General features: G+C 38.2%; 1 protein-coding gene across 1 annotated transcript in view; it reads right to left on the bottom strand.

Moving 5' to 3' along the window:
* COL25A1 (collagen, type XXV, alpha 1) overlaps positions 1–25,845 on the bottom strand; it is a 497,755-nt gene that overhangs the window by 9,139 nt on the left and 462,771 nt on the right. Inside the window, exons 26-36 of the mRNA XM_014544731.1 lie at positions 22,469–22,513; positions 19,714–19,794; positions 18,816–18,878; positions 18,123–18,173; positions 15,824–15,850; positions 12,495–12,575; positions 10,016–10,051; positions 8,370–8,423; positions 3,791–3,844; positions 2,307–2,333; positions 1,302–1,355 (exon numbers count right to left, since the gene is read on the bottom strand). Coding sequence (XP_014400217.1) covers positions 1,302–1,355; positions 2,307–2,333; positions 3,791–3,844; positions 8,370–8,423; positions 10,016–10,051; positions 12,495–12,575; positions 15,824–15,850; positions 18,123–18,173; positions 18,816–18,878; positions 19,714–19,794; positions 22,469–22,513 — 573 coding nt within the window. The remainder of the gene's footprint in view (positions 1–1,301; positions 1,356–2,306; positions 2,334–3,790; positions 3,845–8,369; positions 8,424–10,015; positions 10,052–12,494; positions 12,576–15,823; positions 15,851–18,122; positions 18,174–18,815; positions 18,879–19,713; positions 19,795–22,468; positions 22,514–25,845) is intronic.

Below are 25,845 nucleotides of genomic sequence, written 5' to 3'. Positions count from 1 at the left end.
AGACTATCACATGTAAAGCTTTTGGGAAAACACTTAACTGCTCAGTAAATGTAATCAGATTGATGGTGGTGGTGGTGCTTTTTACATAACCGCTCACATGAACTCTCTTACCAATGGGAAGCTACTCTAAGTCATACTTAAGGCCTGTAGAATACAGAGCAGTCTACACACCTTTCTTTCTTTGACAACTCTCACTTGGCCTTGCTTTTCAAAAGCCATGAACTTCACTGTTAAAGAAAATTTCTAGGGTTTTGAAACAGTGTGTTGTTCAATAGATCAGGACATGATTTAATCTGAGGAATATAACTGAACTGTGAAAGTGCAATTTACATTTGAATTGTAAACGTGCAATTATGACTGTGAAAGTGCAACTTTGGCCACTTTAAGATTTTCACTATTCTATTGAGGGGCTGAGTTTTTGTTTGCTTCTTTTGCTGTGTCCAGTGTAAAAAAAAATTCTTCAAAGATCTAAGCAAAGGGGAGAGAAAGGGAAAACATGATTTTAAAAATCCATCATCTAAATTTTACTTTCAGACAGAAAACCCTTTTGCCTGATTTGGCTCCTATGTACCCTGGAGCTGAGGGTCCTGAGATAGAACCTAAACTCGACCTCATAAAACACACCAACATCGTCACTTAAAAATATCTACGGCACCTAAAAGCTGCCTAATGGACTCACTGGGGTTTATCAGTCACACTGCTTGTCTTCTATGTTTCCAGTTAAAGAATCAAGATACAGAACGTATCTCCTGTCCTTCCCTGGGAACACTGGGAAGATAACTGAGGCTTTACTGGGTTAGGCGAGCTTGGCCAGAAAATCACTACGGATTTGTGCTATTTCAGTTTACGTTAATGTGTAATAAATGTATTGTTGTTGTTTTTTCACTTTCAAGAATCCCTGCACATTACATCTTTCAGTAAATGTAATCAGATTGATGGTGGTGGTGGTGCTTTTTACATAACCGCTCACATGAACTCTCTTACCAATGGGAAGCTACTCTAAGTCATACTTAAGGCCTGTAGAATACAGAGCAGTCTACACAGGTGCCAGGTAGTTGAAAAATAGTAGCCTGGCTATCTGGGGATTATAATGTTTTCTTCCATACTAGACAGTGCTCTTATTTCTAGTGGCGCAGCCTTCTTCCTTCCCCTGTGAAGAGCTGAGTCCTCAGATCAGGCATCAGCATGTTTTTGGAGCACAGGACGGAGCAGGGGTAGAGGCAGGAAAGACCCGCACAGCAGAAGCAAAGCAGACAGCATGAGAGAGATGAGGCAGGCACATGCTGGGAGGCAGAGGTCACCTTTTCTCCCTTTTCTCCTAGATCACCCTTCTCGCCTCGTGGACCAGGGAAGCCCTAGAGGACAAAAAGCAAACCAAAGAGATCTATTGATGTAACTGTGGCAAAATCAAATTGAAAAAATACATTTAAAATTGCATGTTTCTGAAACATAGATATAAATGGAAAAGGCATGCCAACAATCTCAAAACTTAGAGAAAGTAGCACTTAGGAATAATAGTTTACTAACATGTCAATGGTCTACATACTATAGGTTTCTTGCCTTTTCTCCCAGGAAATATGCAGTGGAGAGAATATCAGGATCCTCGATTGAACCCTGGGGAGCTCACTGTTCTTTGTGGCCGTGTGCAAATCACTTACCTCAGCATGTTAGTCCTTTGACTCTAAAATGGGGTTGATGATATCTACTACACAACTGTTGGCGTGAGCATTAAATGCGATGAAATAAAGTACCAGAATTCTGTCTGCACATACAAGCTGCTCAATGAACAGTAACTACTATTGCTTTTGCTATTGTTGTTATTCACCTAATACAGGATGAACAGTGCTCATTTCAAGAGGCATTTACTTTTGAGATCCTTTATATTTATAGAATTGTAAGACAAATAGGGACTTTCAGCTAAAAAATATGGCATAAGAGCTTTGAGAATAGATATACTACACCGTTACCTAAGGGTAGCATGTGAAAGATACTTGAATTTTATGCATATTTTAAAATAAGTGGTTCAAATACAAATGTTGAGAGTGTCCCTAATTTGGGAAAGTATTTTAAAGTGGCACTATCAACTATCAATTATTAATTTTATACCAGATAATTACTTTTTCCCCTTTATGTTTACCTTATGCAAACACTCATGGTGTAGTTTAGGTGGCTGTTTATATGCATAGCAATTTTTGTTGTGTGCATATCTATGTGTACAGAAACAATAAGAAGTATTCTTGCTGTTACTGATGGAGACCATCAGCATCTATTATCGTAGGAAGATGTTCATTGCATGTATTACTTACATCAAGACCAGGCTCTCCATCTTTCCCCTGCCAAAGAACCACAGTAGCTATATTAGTGTTCCCAGGTTTCATGAATAGGTTACCGTTTTCATTAAGGCTGCCTGGACATGCAACACTACTATTAGAACTACTTCACAGATGTGAAAAAGATCCCCTACTGATTAGTATTACACATTTTTTTTCACTAAATCAAGTGAAATGACTGTTAACGTTGCTGTTACGAGTCATGAAAATGTTTTCTTATATATCAGGTTAAATAGTTTGCTTTTTTGCTGAAGTGGAATGCTTGGTATCCAAGTTATCAATTCAGGAGTTAAGTTGAAAGCAAAAACCATTTAGCTGATTTAAAAACACACCAGCGCTAATAAAGGAGGCAAATCAATGCTGCTTTAATTCTCTGAGTAGTTAGCTCAGACATGAGTAAAAAATGTGGAAACTTTGTTGTTAAATATAGTTTGGATTTGGCTAGCGTGCACCTTGTCTATAAATACTGAGGGTGTGAAGGTCACACCTTAAAGCACTGTTTTTAAGTAAACTTTGTAAATGAATGATCCCCAAATATGAAAGGGGCCAGAAGGCTGTTGTGCGCGGAGGATAAACGCACTCCCACGGCGCAGATGCCCGGGGCAGGGCCTATTGTGTCTCACAATGCATCCACCCAGAGTTCCTAAGAGGTTGCTTTGATTCCGTCAACTGAAATCTATTTTAAAAATCAGCCTTCACTTTCAATCTATTTTAAAATCAGCCTCTCTTTCAGCATTGAAGTTATGATGGTTTTAGTTTATTATTTCAGTTCATAAAAACTGAAAGTCCAGGGTATGTGGACGTGCATAGGGGTTAAAAACCTCAATACAAGCCTACAGTTCTATTGTAGTCCTTCCCAACCCCATGGGATCATTTGTGATGATCCCAAAGATAATGTCCTACAGCAAACCCGAGGCCTCAATTTGAAGTCTGTGTCATTGAGAATTTTTATCCACATCCTATGTTCCAGATCCCCTGTAATGACAGTAACAGAGGGATCAGAGACATGGAGTCATCGTAAACGTCAATTCGAGAAATGACTAATTAGCAAGAGAGGTTTTAGTAAGTAACCTATGAGAACAGATAAAATCTGCAGGAAGTTGTTCTAAATAAAGCTCCTACACCCACTTCTGGTACAGTGACCTTCCAAAAAAGTGCCAATCATGGGCGTCCAGTCAGATGGTAGGGGCAAGGCGTCACTGGACAGGGGGCGTCCCACCTTTAGGTGACTCTGATCCTCTCCGTCTTGTGACGTGTGAGGGCAGGTGTCTGTACGTGAGTGGGAGGATGACATGAATGTGACCTATCTCTGGAGGACATGGTGATACTGGGCTTGTAGAGAATTAGTGGACTGTTCTTGCTCCTGTAATGTGATTAGCTGGTCCCACAAGGGCAGGGTTAAGTGGCAGGTGATCTGTGCATGCTGAAGGTGCAGACCGCACACCAGACAGAGGACTCACGGGCAGGCCGTAGGGCCCTCTGGGTCCGGGCTCTCCCACAGCTCCTTTTTCGCCCTAAAATGAAAGGTAGAAAGTTCAAATCAGACACAAACACCAATATTCACACCTGTGCCCAAATGGCCTGTGTGTAAAGCTCCTGTTTGAATTATCATTCTATCAAAATACCAAAGATTCAGGCTCTTCCAGAATTGCTGTCAATGATACAGTAAAAGTAATCTACATAAGACGATTTTATTAAATCACCTTAGAAAGAGCATAAGACTTCCACTGCCCAGTTGTGCAAAAGGACCAGTGTGTCTAGGATGCTGTATTCGTGTTTCTTGGGTGTTAATGCGAAACATTTATTTGTTACTAATTATTTTAAGTTACTATTTATTTATTATTGTTAATCCTCACCCAAGGATATTTTTTTTCATTGATTTTTAGAGAGGAGGGGAGAGGGAGAAAGAGAGAGAGAATGTACGTGCATGCAAGAGAGAGAGAGAGAGAGAGAGAGAGAGAGAGAGAGAGAGAGAGAGAGGAGATTGATTGGTTGCTTCCCACCAGGCTGGGGATTGAACCTGCAACCCAGTTACGTGCCCTTGACCGGGACTCGAACCCTCGACCCTTTGGTGTATGGGCTGATGCTCTAACCACTGAGAAAAAACCAGCCGAGGATTAAATGATAATCTTGAATGCTTATAAAGAATAAGTGTAATTGGAGGTGGTCCCATGAATAGGAAATAATTACAATGACAGAGAAAAGATATTCTGCATTTCAAGTAAAAAACCCCTTCTGCCCCCATCTTCAAAATTAATGTGTTTCTCAGGATTTAGCATGAAAACTTCAGGAGTCACGATGATGTTTATGTGAGTGTTCAGACAGAAAATGTTACCTTCTTTTCTCACACCTCTGAAGTTCAAAGGTTAGCAACTCTTTCTCATGAGTAAAGTGCCAAGTTCAGCTGCTCATTCTGAATGCAGATCCATGTATTTTGCTGTGTTTGTCTATACTCCAGATTCCCATTTGAGCAAATTTAAAGTCCCTGTTAACATTCTTCTTTAATCTAAACTTAGGGATTGGTGGAGCTAATTAGCATGGTCACCCAGAAACACATAAAGAATAGGGAGGCCACTGAAAATAAATGTGATCAATGCTTTTGAACTTTTACTCAGTATTACTGAAAGAGCTGCATTTGCTTTCAGGAAAGTGGCAGGCTTTGAAATAAAACACATTTAAATTTGAATTCCAGTCCTGTCACGAACTATCTGTATGGCCTTAGGTAACTTTTTTTTTTTAATCTTCACCCAAGGTTATGTTTTTCTTGATTTTAGAGAGAGAGGAAGAGAAAGAGAAACATCAATGAGAGAGAGAGAAATATCGATTGGTTGCCTCCCCGTAGGCACCCTGACCAGGGATCGAACCAAGAACTTAGGTCTGTGCCCTGAACCCGAAACCTTTTGGTGTAGACTACGCTTCAACCAACTGAGCCACCCCCCGTCAAGGCTTAGGTAATTTTCTTTACCTTTCTGTGCCTGAGTTTCATTGGCTGTTAAATAGGAATAATACATATTCTACAAGAATTTTTCTGAAGACAATTTTTCTGATTATAAAATATGAAATTCACTATGTCCCATATATAGTAGCTATCATTATTATACAATTAGAGGTCTTATTTTTAATTAAAAAAAAAGGCTCAGCAATTCAAAGAGCAACTCAAATTAATTCAAAATAAGTTTATTTCATTTTGAGCTGGTATGTTATTTATGATTTTTAAAATGGTGGTGGTGGTGGTGGTGGTGTGGGTATGTGTAGTGGGAGGTAGGGGTTTAAAAGGAGGGTTCACATAGCCTGGAGTAGATCTAGTTTAAAAAAATTCAACAGATTAGAGTAGGTTTTGTTTGAAAAAGCTCCAAAGATTATTTTGATCTACCTACTCCCTTCCTCCTCCTCTGATTGAGCACTTCCGCTTTATTTTGTTTTTAAAGTGAATATGCCATGGCTTATTTGAATTAAGCTGTCACTCAGACATTTGTGTGTGGAACTTTTCGTATAGAATTGGCCTCCCCAAATAATAACTTTAAGCTAATAGCAATCCACTTCTCTCAGCAGTGACTGCTTCAGAAGTGGATAGGAGGTGTGGGGGAAGTCAGCTGGGACGCTATGGGGCGTGGGAGGGGAAGGTCTCTGTGTGTGTTCTCTGCCATGGCTCCTGGGGGGGAGGGAGGAGGTCAGCACACGGGAACCTGCTTGCCAGTGGTCAGAAGACAAGGCCAGCAGGCGGAAAGGGCACAGAAGCAAAGCCGAGAGCCCTCCTTTGAACGTTTTGTTATATAAAACAGTAAATGTCTTCACTATATTTTGAGTTGGGGGCTGCCATTTAGAGTCAAAAGCATCCTAATGGTCTCAGTTTGAAAACTTTCAGGAGTGAAATATTAACACAGGGATTGGAATGTGCAACTTCTTCTCCTGGATTAAATAATTCAAAAAAAAAAAAAAAGACGTGCACCTCTCCAATTTAACAACTTCTGCAGAGTTCCTAAGACGTTACAAGGCCAGATGAAGAAATCAGCGGAAGGCAGGAACCTCGGCGAGCTTGAAGAGCAGAATACTAATGGTGCCAGTCACGCATCTGACAGTTTCTGAAAAACACTGTCAAATGTCTGGCTTCCTGTAGGCTGGTCTAATTTTATTCGGGCTCTCTCATTTGCATGTCTACACTAAGAAATTATTCTAGAATGACCCCCTTTCCTGATTCCTCCCGCTTTAAAATTTGAAACTTCTTCACGACAGTCCAGATGGCGCCTCAATCAATTAACACTGAGAATCACACTCCAGTTTAGCACTCTGGGTGAGGGGCACTTAGGGAGTACTGATATCGGACCCAGTTAAGATAGTTAACGTGCTGAGTAAATAAATACAAGTGTAACACTTTACACTGCACACCATTTGACTTCAACTATGCCTTCAGAAATTCTTAGAGATTTCATTTGCTCTCCTGGTTAATCCTGCCCCAGGGCCGAGACCTGATACTCTTGTGACACTGTGGAGCTATCGGAAGTAGCAGCTGATTTACCAAATGGTAAACCCTCTTGAGCCCCAGGGCCTCCTGCCAAAAGACTACTTGAGATTTGCTGCTCCATTTTTAGTACATGTACTGAATTTCTTGACACAGTGCTTGAGTGGGTCAGCAGTGGAGGCTCTTCGCTTTTAAATATTTTTAATTAAGAAGAGCTTCATAAGTCATTGGCTTGATCTTAGAAATAAGATCAAATAAAGGTAACTGCAGATTCAGATTATTTATTCCGTTAAGAGTCACCTCTTTCTAGAAGCATTCTTGGACGAAGCCAGCTTCCCTCATCGCTGTATGAACAGCCTGGGTTTAACTGTATTCACTGTGGCCTCATTATCTGGTTATTTTTCTCAGAGATTTTTTCCTCTGCAATTAGGCTGTAAACTCTTCTAGATCAGGGAAAATAGCTGCTTCCTTTACAGTACTGAGTAAATATATTTAGTGTATTAGTAAAAGATTATAAGATGAGGAATTCATTATAATGGCATTTAATTCATTGGAGCAAAATAGACTTTACATAAAAAGGGGGAGTGTGTTTCCATTTCATACTGAAAGTACACTGTGTTTTATACATGGTAACATGTGATAAATATTTATTGAATGAATGAATTCAATTTATAGAACATGGAATTGGGATGTACGCCAAAGAAATCACTATGTGGACAAATTATCCCAGATTGATGAAACGCTATCTAGTTTTAAAAGACCACAAATGAATTATTCCAACGTCTTGAAGCCCTCGCTATTAGGATACTTTCTTTTCATTCCATCCTGGATGGTGGGGAAACTGATGACACAATTCCACTCAGACACACAAACACTTCCAAGTGTTCCAAGGCGAGGAAAAGGACAAGTGGGGGAAAAACAGAGAACGAGGGAGAGGAGTTCCAGACAGATGACCAGCTGCTGATGCGGCAGCACATTTTTGTGTGTCAGATATTTATCTTCCACTCTGACTTCTTTTTTTTCCCAGGGATATGGAAACATGGCCTAGCAATAGAGAGGTTAGTGAAAGGTTTTTGTTTTATAATGCACTGAAATTATTTCCGTATGGTTAAAGGAAGACAGTCTATTGTTTTTGTTTTTGTTTTAAACAGCAGCATGTATAACTGTGTGGAAAAGAATATGTAGGTTTTGGTCATTTTCTTTAGAAAGTTATAACTTACTCTCAATGAAATAAAATAGCTTTCTATGAAAGATTATCAGCCAGAATACGTAGTCGTGGAAATGTTAGCCCTATTTACGGGGTTAAGGCTAAGTAAAAATATCTTCCTTACGGGTTCTGAGCTATTCATGTCAGCTATGCAAATGTATGCATTGTTTTCTATTAGGGCAGCCGTATCCCATGTTATACTCTGTTGTTCTCTCTCTCAGAGTGAAGACTCTGAATAGAACTTATGATCATATCTATTTTCATTTAATAGTAGATGGCCCTTTGTTTCTTCTGGGAAGTTGAAGTAAAATGAAAAAGCCACACTTTAGTTTCTTATTCAGGTCACAGCTTAGTAACCTCAGGAGCAACTTACTCTTTCTCCTTTGGGACCTGCAGGGCCATGAGGTCCCATAGGGCCATCTGTACCCTAAAAAGAGATAAAAAATAAGACAATATGAGACATATCCCGGGGCTGTAAGAAAAGCAGTTATAATGTATCCAGGACTTTCCTGGGCGAGTGACGCCCAAGAATGTCAGTAAGACAACTCATCTCCTTCCAAAGTGCTTTATACTGGATTCTTTCAGGCCAGTGGTTTTCAAGAATCTCATGTAAACGGGATGAATTATATAACTGCCTGTTTCAATGAAGGGCCCACACAAAAAGCTGTAGATCATATTTAATTACACATTTCCTTCCTGACTGAATGGAACATCTTCACTTTGCCTCCCCCATCTTAGAAAAACCTGCGGTTGTTTTTTCTTCACATCACCTCTAGTTCACATTCGTTCTCCACCCCCCACTGCCAGCCCTACTTTCCTTGGCCACCGATGCTTCGAAGCCTTGTTTTCAGCTGCTTGAGGCTTGAACAGTTACACAAGTGAACAAAATTAAAAGAGAACAGTGTTCAAACCAAACTTTCTTGAGCTCCATGCAGAGCAGCAGGGGGCTTCGAGGGAAGGAATTATTGTTGCAGGTCCTGCTGCAGTGGCTGAAGTGACTAGGCTTACAAGGCACAAACCAGGCAGCTGATGACTTAATGGCATAATTGCCTTCTGGCCTCCTAGTTTAGGATCAGGATTTCTGTGGCCTGAATGAATATAGGATCACTGAGGTCCAAGGAAAACAATGGCTGCCTGGAGAAGGTTTTTTTAGAATCGAAGAGCTAACATTTCTTTTGATTCTTAAAATTGTAGCTAGGACTTCAAGTACGTTGGCTCATTTTCAGGAAGACTATGCTTAGATTTGCAAAGAATTTGTTATAAAATCTGCACATGGAACAATTCAGCACACGTTTTTATAGTGTTTTTATTTCTCTCCTACTGTTCTTGCTTATTCTCTTACAGCCTTGTGATATGAAGTAACTCAGGGTTTTAAGTTCATTCTAATGTTGGTGAATTCTCACCATCTTAAACTGATCTTTTACTGCCTGAACTCAAAGTTCATCTTCAGAAGACTTGTAAAGACTGAGTCCCTGTGGCTGAAATTTAAGAGATGGAGCTGTTAAGAGCCAAAGAAAAGAGACAACAACAGAAGACAGACAATTCATTTCGATGAACAAAGATTTGAAAGTTAGTCCAATGAAGAAGGTACATTTCTAATATGAACATAAACATAAAAGGAAAAGCAACTTAAAATAAATCCACATTATTTTAATCCCATCAGAGGGCCTCTCTCCTGGAATTACAGGAAATGTCACTGGTTATGGAGAAATGTGCCAGGATTCTGAGACAATGATGCCAATTAGACTGGCTATTCTTGTCACCTAGCAGGTAATCCAGACCTGAGCTCCCATTTCAGAAACATGTTTTGTAGTTAAGGCTGTACGTCCCACAGAGCCGCAGCCCATGCTCTGTCCACCTTCCCCTTTTCTGCCACTGTCTTTGTCCACCTTCTTGTTTTACCCCAATCCTAGGTACCCTCCTCTTCTAATGAGAACACATGAGCCGAAAGGGTCTGTCCGAAGCACAGAATTCACAGCCACAAACGCGCTGGAGCAAGACGAGGAGGCACTGACTCACCCGGGCTCCTGGCTTTCCGTCTAAGCCAGATGCTCCCTGTGTGATTTGGTTGGTAGCAGGGTTGGTGGGTGTAACACGAATGACAAGAACAGAGATTAGTATGAGGTACCAGCGAACAAGTGTAACACTTCAAACAACATAATACTCAGTCACAGGGTTCTGGGATGAATATCACATTGCTACAAATTGTTAGTTTAAAAAAAAAAACAAAAACAAAAAAACAAAACACAGGACAATAAACATCCCCATAGACGATGGCATTTTTATGACATTTCCATTTGACAAATTCTTATTTAGAAATCAAGGTAATGAGGTTCATAGAGTGGCTTTAAAGTAGTTACAGTAACTAACAGTCACAGGCTACTAATATCCGTATGAAATTCGTTTTCTAAAGACTGTACTATTCACAATATTTTTCTTAAGTTCTGAAGGAAAAATAATGGCAGATCTCCTAAGAAAGGTCTCATTATAATAATAAATCAAGGATAGCATTTCAGAGGAGAAGATAAGAACTCCAGTCTTGCTAGTTAAAATAGCCTTTATGAATGACAAATGCAGAACTTGAACATGTCGGGATAACTGTGGCTTTTACATGAACAGTCATTGATTTCTGGGTTGTTCTTACTGTGTTCACATTAATCGCCACTAGAGGGACTTCTAGGAACAGGAAAAAGCCAGAAATAGCTCATGAGTCCAAACAAAAAATAACTGTCCCAAACAAAACTGTTCCTTGACTCACTTGAAGTAATCAAATAATCATCGCAGCAAAGTCTGGATGGGAAATGTTTTAAAAATCCAATGCAACGCATGCTTTTCTTCACCTTGGGCTCCAGTGAAAGATTAAAAGATGACATTTTCAATGCTTATTTCAAGAATAAGCACAATTGATTCTTTGATATGGCATTTGTATCTCAAAACTCAAATATTTATTTATAGTCCTTTAAAAATTGATTAGATGAAGAATTATTTAGGAAAGACAATGCTCTAGCCCTATAAATTCTCTTGGCAAGATTGCAGAACTATTTTCCCATTTTATGCTTCAGATGTAATTAATAATACAAAACGAAAGAAAACATCTATTCCAGCTGCAAACTCTACCAATGATGCTATACCATATATATTTTGGGTAATTTTAGATTTTACTTTATAATTCATTCTGTATAATTTTATTATGAGGATTTTCACTGCAAAAACATCTTTAGTTAGCAATGATTAAAAAATTTTAAAAAGTGTGTTGTTGTTAGTTTAATGCTAGCATATGCAGAGCTTTCTGCTAATGTATACAAATTATCACTAATCCTAAATTTAAATGAAACAGAAATCCAAAGTTTATTTTGCCTTTTGGTACTTTGTTCAGTCACCATTATTATAACATTTAAAAATAAATAGGGAGATGATAAAATTTTTGCATTGATAATATATTCACCTGGGATGTGAATTAATGACTCATATATGTTATAGAGGTTTTATTCCGAGGTCATCCATTGATCTAATTGGCATGATTTAACCTATGCTCTATCACTAATTCAATAAATGAATATCTATTAAGCATCTACTACATGCCTGATTTATGTAAGGCACTGGTTATCAAGTAGAATACTTACTACTTAAGTTATCGTACCCACAGGGAAAATAAAATAACTGGTAATCAATTTTTTATGTGTAAAATATGTGTATAAATTATTTCCTATTACCAATTTTATGTCATTTTAATCATGTAATTTATAATGTTCTTTATTGACTTTTGTTGGTATTCACTGAATAGACAGCATAGTAAAAGCTTGAAACTACAACTTATAGTCAATAACCATTTTTTAAAAATATCTTTTTAGTTGTGGAAAGAAGACTGGCATGAGGTACTGGAAAGGTAAAAATCCACCTTTTTCTTAAAAATGAAAATCTCTAAACAATTGCAAAATACTTCTCCCATCCTATCCACTATTGCCACAATAATCTCTTAAGAGAGCATTTCCAAAACAAACAACATACAACATTTAGACCTCGATATGACTGATTAATGTAAGGAGCCACAGCACTGACCTCCTGCCATCAACAATGGCCAATTGCACACCTGCCACCAACAGAGGGCTACAGTTTGGGTATCAAAGGAGTAAAAAAATTGAAGGAGAATTTAAATCTGCACTAAATTATAAAAAAGTTTGAGAGAAATTAGGAGCACAGTACGTTTGTAAAGAGGAGGGTGATGGGAGGAGGATTGTCAGCTTTAACAGAGGAAGGCTGGCATGTATGTAATCGAAGGACAAAACAGTGATGGCATTGTGTGTATGGGGTCTTCCTCTTACAGAAGAGCAGACGTTGGGAAAAGAAATCGGGCTGGGCTCTGCGCTAACAAACGCAATGTGTTCTCCAATTACAGACATCTCAGCTATTAGTAGTTGCCAAGCAAACCAGAGTAGTTGCTTAAGGTAGAAAGAAAAGTCTGAGATTTGCACTGAAATGGAAAGTTTTCTTTACTTACTGGAAGACCAAGGGGTCCTCTGTCACCCTTTTGACCTGGTTCACCCTTCAATCCTTTAACACCATTTAACCCTGGTTCGCCCTAAATGCAAAAGCAAATGCCAATTTTGGTTGCTATCACGGGCGTTTCAGCTATGAGAGAAGAGAGCCAGTCTCGGAAATGGTTGCAGATTCCAGTTTTAGGTAACAGCTGAGTCAGGCTAGATTTGTCTTGTATCAGTTCAAACTTAATTTCTAAAACATGACAAAATTAACAAACTGAAATGGACAAGTAATATTCTAGGAAACAAAACACCCTAGAAAGTATGCTCTTCAGAATCAAAATATATATAACTGAGTTCCTGAAATTTTCAGTTGTATATCAAGGAAATTGGTGTTGTGCCCCATTGTTCTGACCAAGCAAATCAGAGACAATCAGTGGAAGATGCTGAAGGAGATTCAGTAATAAAAAACCCACTCTGCTGCAATGGAAAACTGGAATATGCAGGACAGTGTTATACACAGACATTTTAAGCCTTTAAGCATTTTGCCCAGGGGAATGAGCTAAAAATATAGCCGCTGATGTTTGAAGTAATGCCATTTAGTGAGTCCTCATTCACTGACATTGCCAGGTCAGGTCCCTACCTGGATTAATCAATAGAGTAGACAGCAAATAGCCAATCCCAGAAGAAAACATGAAGATCACAGAACTTACATGTACTAAGTTCATCTGCCCAATGTTTGAATGAGGAAGGTTTGAATTTAGTTTAGGGTTATATTACAAAAGCCACGGGAAGTGATAAAATTTTGTTGACTCTGTGTTTTTTTTGTGTTGTTGTTTTTTTAAATCTAAGAATACAGTACACCTATGTTCTATTAGCAGCAGCAGGATGTTAGAAATAGAGTTTAACTGGTTCACTCTTTAACTTTTAAGCACAGACATTAACTTCATCAAGAAAATTTGAAAGCCTTGAAGATTATTTCAGTCTCAAAGCCCTATAGAGTCTTTCTGGGTGGGGTGTGAGGGAGGAGAGACTATGTCTACATGGCAGGAGGGTGGTACTTTCCCCATTTCTCTGATGATGAAATCAGTGTGGTGCTTGCTTAACATAAAGAGCCTGGGGCGCCATGTAGACCTTAGCAGCGCAGGAAACGTGTATTTTTAATAAGCCTTCCAGATGATTCCTCTCATCGGGAAATGCTGGGAAACAGATCACCCTTAGTACCATGTTACATATTTAAACTTTCAAAGGGGTCACAAAGGAATGAACACATTTGGGCAAAACCTAATGAAATTTTGGGATTCTAAAGATAGGATGATCACAGTGCTTCCACTATAGGGAATCCAAATGGTTGGTAAAGTATGATCCTGGGAATGTCACAGAGCTAGAGTTCATGTGAGGTCAAGGCCAAGGCTCAATAGTCTAATTCAGTTAACTGGTCTAAACTTGAGATACCCAGCTTTGCATGTGTGTGGTCTTTCAGCAAGTGGTCTTGAGATGATGGATAAGCAGGAAAACCTTGGTAGGCTGTGAAATGCTTTGGTAAGGAATCATGTATTGATAGGACTGGTCATTAACTTAGAAGGTGAGTTTATAAACAATCTAATTCAGTGGCAAAAATACCAAATTTCAATGCTGGACCTAAATTCTAGTCCCAGATCTATCATTTAATTAGTGTAATTTGGGGTAAATTACCTGGGCCTATAGTTTATCATCTATAAGATCAAGGAATTAGGATAGGTATTCTATGAGGTCTTTGAAACTTTATAAAAATTTTCTGAAGTCTATGATTTAAGTATAATTAAAGTTTAAGTGTAGGCAAAAAGATCATTGCATTTTAGATATCAAAAGAATCTTGGGCATCTATTAATCTAATGGCGGGATATCTGAATCACTCAAGGAATTAAAAACACAGTCTTAGTGGCTTTAGTCTGAGTTATTATGATTGGGCTGATTTTTAGGGGTGCCTTAACATCCATGGAGAAGCCAAGAGTGGGAAAAGAGGCCCAGAGAAGTTAGATAACTACTAAGATTACAAAGCCAGTAGATGGGCTCTCTCTTCTGACCCCCAGAACAATGCTTTTACCCCAAACTATAATCCATGATTCTGAGACACTACCACTCACTGGCCTCACCAGAAGGTAAGGTATTCTACAACGAATAAAGAGGCATGAACTCGTCCTGTGCTTGGGTGAGCCACCTGCCTGACCTCAAAAAGGGAACTCAGGTTTCAGGAGTCAAACAGATATCTCTGCCACTGCTAGAGCTGGGTGAGCCAGAGGAGAGGGTGGGCTGCCTTTCTGACTCCTATGCCAACATTGCATTATGTGTTCTCTCACCCCTCACCATTAAAATGCACCAACTCATTACTGAGGAGCTTTCAAGAGTACTTGAACCTTCTCTAAAACAGCCTTAGGACTAGCTAAATTTTTCTGTTCAGAACAGAGCGTCAAATCAGAAGTTACCAAAAACAAATGGCACTTATGGGTGCTTATCAACAACTGCACCAGATATTTTGCTATTAAATCATCACAACCCTATGTGGTAAATTACCTAGTTGAGTAAATGAAGGATCAGAGAGGGTAAATAATCTGCCCAAGGTAACAGAGCATGTCAGGGCAGAGCTGAGATTAGGATATAGTTCCTTATCGTGCATGTCCCCTGGAAGAAGAAGACTGTCTTTCAGGGCTCATTCTAATCCTCCAAGGTGTCCTCTTGGTTTACACGAAAGCAGAGAACAGGTGGAGAGACCATCTTCACAATACATGCTGCACTAATGCTAAAAGGAGGGGCTATTCTCCATTGTTCTCTTGTTAATTCAGAGTATATGTGTGTGTCTCAATGTATATGATGTAATCTTCTCAGTATAGCACACATACACCCCACTCCATTCTAGGCCAGTGCCCTCAGGAGAGTACAAAATTAAGATGCTGGACAGTCAAAGCATTTAGATGCAGTGCTGCTACATGACAAGCAAGAAGTATCAATAACATCTAAATGTACAACTCAAGATACGATAACAAGAAAGCATCTGGACTAGACTGAGAATCCCATCAGATTTACTTCTAAATGGTTGATTTTGAGTATATTATGATTAGTGATTTCAGAAACTTACATAATAACAAGGAAAAAAAGGCAAAATGAGGAATAATTCATCTCCAGGTGATATCACTTAAATTTGTTCTAAGTCATTCTGTGTTGTGAGAGTTAAACATCTGGATACTTAAAGGCTTAAAGATTATCAACATTCTTGACAAGTAAATAAGACAGGACAGACATGCTTCCGTCATGCTTCTCCATGATTAACAAGGAAACAGAAATCAAATAATCAAGGGATTTGTTAGATTACCTTTGGTCCAGGAAGTCCATGGGGTCCCTGAAAATGAAAAACACAGCTTTTAATTAAGAACTGATTCACTGTTTCCCAGCAGAAGTGATTACATAACGTAACAAAAGAGATGTAAAACAAGAATCTCTTTGTTTGAGCTATAGCTCCAGGCAGGCCAGTGGATGTTAATACCTAGTGGAAGTTCCTTCCAGCTTCTGGATTGCTCTGTCATAGAAAATTTATTAATAGCATTTCTTTTTTTTTAAACAACAACAAAGATAATGGTTTACTCAATCATTCCATTGTTTCATGGCCATTACAAAAGCTAATACAGAGGAAAAAATATCAATAGTAATTTCTATCACCATGAGATACATAATGATAATCCCTGTCATTTCATAGTATTCTTTCTAAAAGAAACTCTCACCACAGCCATGGCAAGTAAAGTAAATGGCACACAGTGTTTAAGCACGCCAATAGCGATTTTTTATGCTAAATACCTGAGAGAGGGAGGGTGGAATCCGAGAGAATTATAGGAAAGAAAAAAATAGGGAAAGAAAGTATTGTGAATCCACACTGCTCCCATTTCTCAAATCCCCATTAAAAATATAGGTGGAAAACGTGAGATACATTATGAATGTATATGGAATATAGATGTCTTAAAAGACAAAAATTTACCAAAGGAAAGTTCCAGACTTTAAATACCAGTGAAGAGGGGACCCTTCCCATTACTAACTGCTCTAGACCCTGGTATTGGGGACCCTGAGGTAGAAAGGAAATGCAAAGATGATAGTCAATTCTGCAGCCCTGTTGCATAATTTGCTTAATTTAAGGCTAAGGAAAGGGTCTAATGTGGTAGTGGGAAGGATTATTTACCAGTAGAATATATTTATTTTGACAAAGATGAATTCTTCAAGGTTCTTGCAACAAATGTTTACCAATGTTAGGAAGTCATAACGCGTGCATGAGTCCGGGCTTTTTCCCTGTATTTTGTGGAAAATCTAAATATAGAGACTAATTAGCCAACTTAAATTAACTAAAGGTTACCATGAATTGCTTTAAAGTTTTCAAATAATTTAAATAAACTATTGGAAAGAGAGTATTTAAGTACCTATCAGTAAAATCATATGACAGTAGGAAAAATTTTTAACAAGCAATACATTGAAGTTTGTTACATACATGTCCATTGGAATATTTTCTCCTTAGATAAGTTGTGAATAAAGATGTTCAGGAAATGTCTGATATTTTATCAAGTATTCTTATCTCATTTTAGTAATGATTTGAAATTCTTTTAAACTAATTAATTTTAGGATAGGAAGAGGATATAGTGTTGTTGAATCTTCTAACTTAAAGCGGAGGGAGTATAAAAAAACCAAAATATGCCATTTGCTTAATTCTTAAAAAACTGTTTCGTTTTTAAGAAAAGGTTATTTATAATTGTTTTGTGGGTGAAATAGGAAAGGCAGTAAGAAACAGATGACTGGGTCTGGACTGTGCTCTGTGGCTTGCATCATTCCAATGAAGTTCTTTCTTAGATTTGTATTTAATCCGTATGATTGAAGACATGTGATTATTGAGACCACCAGACGTGAATGTGATTTCAGAGGCTGCTGGACTTGTCCCCATCCTGCCCTGGTCTAAAGCACTGGAAGCATCTGACTTCCATATTCTACCCTTAACACACCGTCATTAGATAAACATTTGGAGAATTACACTGGTTTAATGGCTGCCTTCTTCACTGGACCTAAGTTCCATGAGGACATGGCCATTGTCACACTGATCACTGAGGGATCAATGAGGGATTCCTGCAGTAAAGACTGTATCTATCAAAGTACCATAAAGTACAAAGGAAAGGATTCAACAATGTCTGCCACCTGTGGAAGCGAGCTTCGATTTTTATCGTATTATTTTATAAATGTTCTCATTGAACATTTCATTAAAGGATCTTAATCTTCAAAGCTGGTTAAAAACATGTCTTAATGGCTATAATTATTAATCTTATTCTGCTACCAATGGCCCAGAACAGTGTTTAAAATGATTTTCTGATGTTCACGTTGTAAGGCTGGAGTAAAGCTTGCCAAATCTGTCTGTCTTCAACTTTCCTATCACAAAACTACTCTATCTCTTTCCTACAGACATGTTTGGGGAGTGAAAGACAACACTGTAAAGTCAGTACATCTCAAAGCACCTCGTATTTTCTGTCCACTCCACAGAGAGCAGTAGGAAATACAAGCTGGCTGTTTTGAGGAATGCGCTCATGTTTTCTCTAGTAGCATGCTCATAAATAAATGACTACATTTTGGAGAGAAGAGAGACTTACCATGGGGCCTGGTGGACCATGGGGACCTGGTGGGCCTGGTGGGCCTATGATCTGTATGTCAAAAAAATAAACATGGATTTGGTTACTTCATTTAGATAAGGCGGTTTGGCTTGAATCTTTTGCTGGGATTCTGTTAAGGCCATTAATAGTTGCAGAGAAAGAAGGATACTGGAAGAAATGATGTGTTTGATTCTCTAGGTTTGGAAATTCCTTTATGAGAACAAAAAAAAAATCTTTAAAAAATACAGTTCTTTTACAAAAGCCAGAATAAATCAAACGTACATTAAACAAAAAGGAAGCAACTGATTTCCAAGAAATGCTATAATGCCACAACCACTATTAAACTCTCCAATATTTCACTAGGCAACAATAGGGCTCTGGAGAGAAAAAAAAACAACGTATGTTCTATATCCACAAAGCTCTACCACAAGAGTCATGGGAAAACCATTGATCCCCCCCTCCCCCGCCCAGGATTAGACAGTCCTCTGAAAAATTGCTTCTAACTGAGACCTCTGAGGCATTTTGTCTCTCATTGTCCAAGGCCAACAGTATTTATTCTACTGCCTGACAAACCAAGAGGTTCATGGTTTTTCCACTGTTGATAAGCCATCTGGCAGAGGTTGAACTAGATGAATAATAGGCCCGTTTTGGAGTTTTTCAGGAACCATGGGAGTTCAGCCACCACGGACTTACAGAAGGGCCCTGAGGACCTGGCAATCCGGAGTCTCCTTTCTCTCCTTTCATTCCATTGGCACCCTACAAATGACCAGTAAGAGAGTAGAGCTGGTCAAGTTATTTCCACAGTGTAAGGAACAACTGAATTTTCTCCCCAAACCCATCATCCTCTTGAAATTTGTATATTATACACATGATATGTAAAAGAACGATTTATCCTCCTACATTCTAGTTTCCCCAAATGCCTAGACTGTGGGTGATATGTGAAATAAAATACAAAGTAAATGTAAACCAAGTTAGGCTTGATTGGTTCAACTTATACATTGCTGAACATATATTATGAGTGTTATATTTTTTTATGGCGGTGCTCACTTTAAAAGGCAAAGTTCAGTCTTTTAACTATGTCATTAACATTTATTTATACACTTCCTTGTTTAAAAAAAAATTGAGGGCAATGAGGTTTTCTGAATTTTTTTCCCTACGTTTGACAATTTCCCCCCTTCCCAATTCTAGTAAAAATTATGGGGGAAAAACACCTTCCCATAGTATCATACATGTAAAGAGGAGAATTTCCAGAGTAATTTATTTTTAATTGTTTTACATTTTTGGTTTATTTTTAAATTATGATTTATTTAAAAATGATCAGTTATCACTATCTTATGCATACTAAATTAAAGTGGCCAACTTTATTTATTTTAGTGCCTTCTAGTAAAATGAATTCAGGGAAACATGAAGGTTTATTTCATAATTCATTTGTTTGACGCTTTAAAATTTGTTGTAGAGCCCCACGTGCAGTAATTAAACAATACCTCAAATATTTAAAAATTAGAAGATCATATGAATGATTAGATGAGACTGCAGCTAATCATATAATTCTTTTCTGGTTATTCATCTTAATAGGAACACAGAAACATACCGGCAATCCAGGAAGTCCGATTCCTCCTTTTTCACCTGGCATACCTGGGTCCCCCATGTCTCCCTTTGAGCCTTTGAGTCCCTACAAATGATATGGTTTGCATGTAAGAATCATACTATCCCTTGATAGTGACATCCTAGGGAACACAGAATTCCAGATCAATTTTGTCAGTAGGTGGGTCCTGTGTAAAGATGATTCTGATTTTCATTTTTAGGCAGAGTTATTTCTAGTAGCAACCTTCTACATTCAATCAACATTATTTCCCTGTGTAATAGAAGGCATTGAATTCTATCATTCAGGCCATGTAAGTATGAAAAATATGAACTTAGGTGTTGCCATCACTTCTCCTGATCTCATATTTTTTTACCTGGCAGCTAATTCTTATGTAAGAATCATACTATCCCTTGATAGTGACATCCTAGGGAACACAGAATTCCAGATCAATTTTGTCAGTAGGTGGGTCCTGTGTAAAGATGATTCTGATTTTCATTTTTAGGCAGAGTTATTTCTAGTAGCAACCTTCTACATTCAATCAACATTATTTCCCTGTGTAATAGAAGGCATTGAATTCTATCATTCAGGCCATGTAAGTATGAAAAATATGAACTTAGGTGTTGCCATCACTTCTCCTGATCTCATATTTTTTTACCTGGCAGCTAATTCTTTATCACCGGTCCTGAAAACAATTTAATGGCTTAATTCTCAACAGCAAAGTACACATCTGAACCAGAACCTAGTGTTATAATAGCAAAGGTCCAAATAAATGTATCCCATCTCCCCCTATATCCTTACTGTCCCCTTGAAATTCAGGCAGAAGTTCCAATCACCACCAGTTTTCAATGGTCTAATCTAGACAGGAAAATCATTCACTGCACACTGATGTTCAATCAATGCTTAGAAATACTGCAACTTTTCCACAGTGTTCTTATTTTGTTCTCAGGACATCTCTGTGAGGTGATCCAGGATCTTATTTTTATTCTCCTTTTACTATGAGGAAATAGATACTAATAAATGTGTATTCTGAAAGCCAACAACTCCGAATTAATGATACCAATACTGAAATTATGTTGTTAAGCATTTCATTGAAGGAAATGCATAATTTCCTCATTCCTCAAAACTGCATTCCTCAGTGCAATATGACCAGATGGCCCGTCTTCAGCAGAGATTATCATAGTTATTACAATAAGGGAAGCTGAGGCTGCATAACCTGTTCATCTTTTCTATACTGAAAACTACTTGTAGACAGAAATGTGTCTTTTCTTGTTATTTATACTTATTTTATAGCACCTACTTCAGAATCACCTTTTAGGTGGGTGGGTGGGAAGGTGCCTGAATGACTAAATAAATCTTACTGGTTAATCAGACCCTGGTTGGTTTTAGGGCTCTAGTGATTGCAGCAGAATAGCCAACCTGCTGGACATAGTAGCAGAAGAAAACCTTGTAAAGTCTATAGAAAACCCCCCTGCTATTGTACATGTACGGATCATGAAGCATGCCGCTATGCATGCCAACTTATTTATAATGGCTAACAGTGTGAAAGGAAATATACAACCAGATTAAAAAATTCTAATGTGATCTCTGACTGATATAATGAATCATTTAAAGTCTCTTTTTAAATTACCACATTTATTTAATGTTACATCATGTAATTTCAAGATAAAACTCTGATATTAAAATATCCAAACTTAATTTCCCTATCTAATACTATCACCTAAGGAGTATATTTCAACAACTGTATAAAGAATCCCCTTGATTTCTTATGCTCTACTTGATTTTAGCCATTTCTTGGGTAAATAATGGAAGCCCAGAAAACATCAAATAGCTTGAAACTAACCCTGTGATTTGATTCTGGAATTGAAATACTGGCAGATGCTTTTTGATTTATGGGCCAAATCCAGCCCAGGACTTGTTTTGTATAGGCTGAATGTTATAAAAAAAAGTTTAAGGGGTGTTAAAAAAAGATATGCAACAGAAACTGCAAAGCCTAAAACACTTACTTTCTGGTCCTTTATAGATAAAGTTTGCCAACCTCTGTTTTAGGGGAAACCTTGGAGAAACTGCCATATTCTGCAAAGCTACAACAGCCCTGCCTGTTTCTGTCTTTTCTAATACTCTCAACAATTAGGTGTAATCTATATCTGCAAAAAGAAAACATATATAAGCAATATCTATGTCATTGATTTTAATCTTGAATCATTTACATTCACTGACAAAAGTAGGATATTTTTACTAAATAGGTAATGATTTTACAAGTCTATTAAAAATTCACATAGGACTCACTGGTAGATTGATAAGGAGTATTAAGATAAAACTAAAGCATCATGCAGCTTGTATGTTTCTTCAAAGAAAACTAACTTAAAACCAGTTGCCTTTTAAAATAGCAATAGACTCACTTAGAGAAAGCAGGCAGACAGTTCTGGTGGGGGTTAGAGAGATTGAGCAAAAAAGGGGGAAAAAAGAGAACTCATGTTTATGGACAACAGAGTCATGGCTGGGTGGGGGAGGGAGAGCGGTGGAGGGTAAGAAGGCATAGAGGGGATAAATGGTGATGGGAAGAGAAAATAAAATAAAGTACAAATAAATAAATAAGAGCAATTGCTTTTTAGAGTTAACATAGTCTCCAAAACAGATGGTGGGGGGAAAAAAAAGAGGATATCACATATCAACACGCATGTTTTTCTTGGCTTCAAACCTATAATAAAAGTAGTGATCGATAACAATGCTTTAAATGACAGCACGTATCTTTGAAAATTACCTGCTCTCCGTCAACTCCTGGGATTCCTGGAGATCCTGGCTCTCCCTGTTAAGATAAAAACTGATGGCTTCCTTCCATTTATCATTAGTAGCGTGCTACGCTATATCAAAATGTTGCTAGTTGGTAACGGTACAATTTGACTTTCAGCAAATGTATCATAACCCAAGAATACTCCATTACATCATACCACATATCTAAACTAAATAAAATAGCATTTTCTTGAATATTCTGTATGACAATACTCATATGTAGCTAAGATCCAGTGTTTTTATTTTTCCCTCATGTGAGATGCAGGCTAAACAAAAATTGATGAAAGGAAACTGATAAAAATCATTTGATGCCTGACCGTATCTTATACTATGAATCTATAGCAACAACCTATATGCCTCGGTTAATTTTTTTTCTCCTAAAAAAATCTGTATGATTTCTCTTATTTTCCAATTTGAGAAATAAATAAAAACAGGACCGTTATCTTAAAAGACAATAAAATGAGAAGCCCCATAAGTTCACAATAGTTTAACTGACACTGGTTGAACCATAAACAAAAATTCATAATGATTGTGAATGTGCTACTTCCAGATAAGTCTCACTGAAAAAAGGTAATAAATCAGATAATAACTTAATCCACATTAAATTACTTTTGGATCAATTCGATTTCCCATACTATGCTAGGAATGCACTACATTTCCTATTTATATTATGATTTATTAGGAACCTTGACAAACCCAAAATATATAGATTTATTTTTTCTTAACTAAAGATGTTCCATTAAAAACAAATTTAAACAACGTGCTAGAGATTTATTCAAACAACAAATGTCCAATCACCTTTCAGTTGGAAAGGTACTGAACAAAGGCAAGATATTATTTTATATCAATGAATCATGTATTTGAATCCCATTATAAATATCCCTTGTTTCCACATTGTGGAAACTTTAAAAACAGCTCTTTTGAGGGTTGAATGGCCTGCCTCAGAGACAGAATTCCAAGGGAGCTGACTTGAGGCTGTATTTTTCTAGAAAGGCTTGTTTGGTGATGTTATAAACCACAGTACTGAAATGGCTAGAGCTCTTTTCCCCGGTAAAAACTTTAACAGCTATTGGCCACAGCATGAAATTTGAGCTTTCCAATGTTTTAGAAGGCACAGCAAACAAATGAAAAAAGAAAAAGACAGAAAAAGGGCTTTTCTTTCCAGATTTCCTGTTCTTTGTGGTAGCAGCAAAGTTTATTTTGCCACAAAGCCTGCTGAGGTTGGATGCAACTGGCTAAGCCCTAGTTTCATTCAGTCTGAATACTTGTCAGCACTCTGGGCCCAATAATGATTGCTTTGCTAAACTTTTACCTTCAAAATGTGACCCATGAGTGTTTAAAAGTAAAACATAATTCATAAGTTATTCATTTATCCTTCACCGATCAAAAGTGGTTTGTAAAGAGTTATATGATGTGTAAGAAGTCCAACAATCCATGTTTGATAAAGGAAGGAGTAATGCTAATTGAAAGAGTTCTCATTCAGTCTGAGGCTGTGAGTCCTGAGTGAGAGTGGGTTTAAGTTTGACTCAGGCTGTATTTGCTGAGTCTTGGTCATAGGCACATCTCACCCCAATTATCTCAACCTTCTCAAGGAGAGATCATGGAACACACAAAGGACTATATCAACTAACCCAAGACCTCAATTACAAGATCCTTGTGAGGTGTGAGGGGTGGGGCAGAGTGACAGCACAGTGGGAAGAATGGCTGGGTAAGAAGGAGTATGACTAACTGCCTCCCCCCTTCCCTTGTCTAGACATTCATTTGGTCAATTTTCCTGTTTCTCAGTTTCAGCTCGAAGTAATCTTGACTCCCAAGGCTGAGACAACCTTCTTAATTTGCATCTTGATCAAAGCACTCACTCTTATTTATAAACTAGTGGCCCGGTGCATGGATTCGTGCACATTGAAAGGGAATTAATTGGAAGGTGGCTGGCAGGGCAGGACTGGGTGAGATGGGCCGAACATGCTCTGGAGCCAACCTCCCATGGTCCCTCCCTGGCCGGCCACACCTGGGGTGGCGCAGCGGCTCAAAGGGCGTCTGCGGATTGAATGGGGTCTCTCCGGCAGGTGGGGTCCCTTGGCCTGGTCTGCGGGGATTGGGCCAAAACTGGCAATCCAACATCTCCCGAGGGGGTCCCAGATTGTGAAAGGGTGCAGGCCAGGCTGAGGGACCCCACTGGTGCACAAATCTATGCACTGGGCCTCTAGTTAAATTAATAGCAATTGGGTTATAAAACCAGGATATGCAAGTTTTAATGATATCACCCTCTCAGTTAGGTGGTCCTTTTTGCCTCTGTGGGCCAAGGGATGGGCACCCTTTGGGCTTTTGCAGGCATTTGGGCTGTAAAGAAAAATGAAGTCCTAGAAGCTGTGGAGGATTGTAGGGAATGAGGTGCATAGTTAGCACCGGGGACAATTTTGTTTCTGGAGACTTAGTCAAGTGAGGAGATGAAACAAGGAACTCAGACCTTGGTTGACTCTACATAGATCTGCATATTTCTTTCTAAGTTGTCTAGTCCAGCTCACAAACATATTAAAGAATATGAATCCAGGCCAACTTGTTCACCAGGAACAAAGGCTATGTATGGCTGTGTTACATCTTTTAGGGACCAGAATGTGGTGGAGAAATAGAAAGTTTAAAAATCCTAAACTGTACACTGTTATACAGGAAATCTGTTTGAAATTAAGATCTATGTTCGAATATATTTCCCATAGCCAAGGACCTCAGTAATATTTTACTTTATATTTCTTTTTATAATAGAAAAATATGCTAGTGTTCTGTGCTCAAGTTTCTTGAAAGAGAAAAGTACAAAAGCTGATGTGTGTGTATGTATGTGGACATGTCTGTGTGTGTATGATAGACTTAGCAAATAAACTGCCTTAAGAGGCATAAACAAAAGATGGATTACTAAACTACCTGAATTGCCCACAAAAATCCAATGATGAAAGTCATATTTCAACACACATAGTTTAGTTCTGAAAAGTCAGAGTAACTGGCCATGTGTTAACTGATTGAAAATGAAACTTTAGTTTGGAGGGAGAAAGCTAATGCAAGCAACAAATTTTAGATATAACCAAGTATGTTTCATTAGATAAGATTTAGATGGCAGAATGTCTGAATATATACAATAACAGGATGCTATAAAAATGACTCAAATGATTTCTAAAATTGTCATTGTGAATGTATCCCTTATTCTTTTTATTATAAAACTAGAGGCCCAGTGCATGAAATTCATGCATGGGGGAGTCCCCTCAGCCCAGCCTGCCCCCTCCCCAATCCTGGACCCCTTGGGGGATATCCGACTGCCGGTTTAGGCCCGATCCCTGGGATCGGGCCTAAACCGGCAGT

Source organism: Myotis brandtii, unplaced genomic scaffold (genome assembly GCF_000412655.1).
Source record: "Myotis brandtii unplaced genomic scaffold, ASM41265v1 scaffold38, whole genome shotgun sequence".
Taxonomy (NCBI): domain Eukaryota; kingdom Metazoa; phylum Chordata; class Mammalia; order Chiroptera; family Vespertilionidae; genus Myotis; species Myotis brandtii.
Note: the sequence above shows the minus strand (reverse complement) of the source record. Positions and strands in the feature narration are given on the sequence as shown.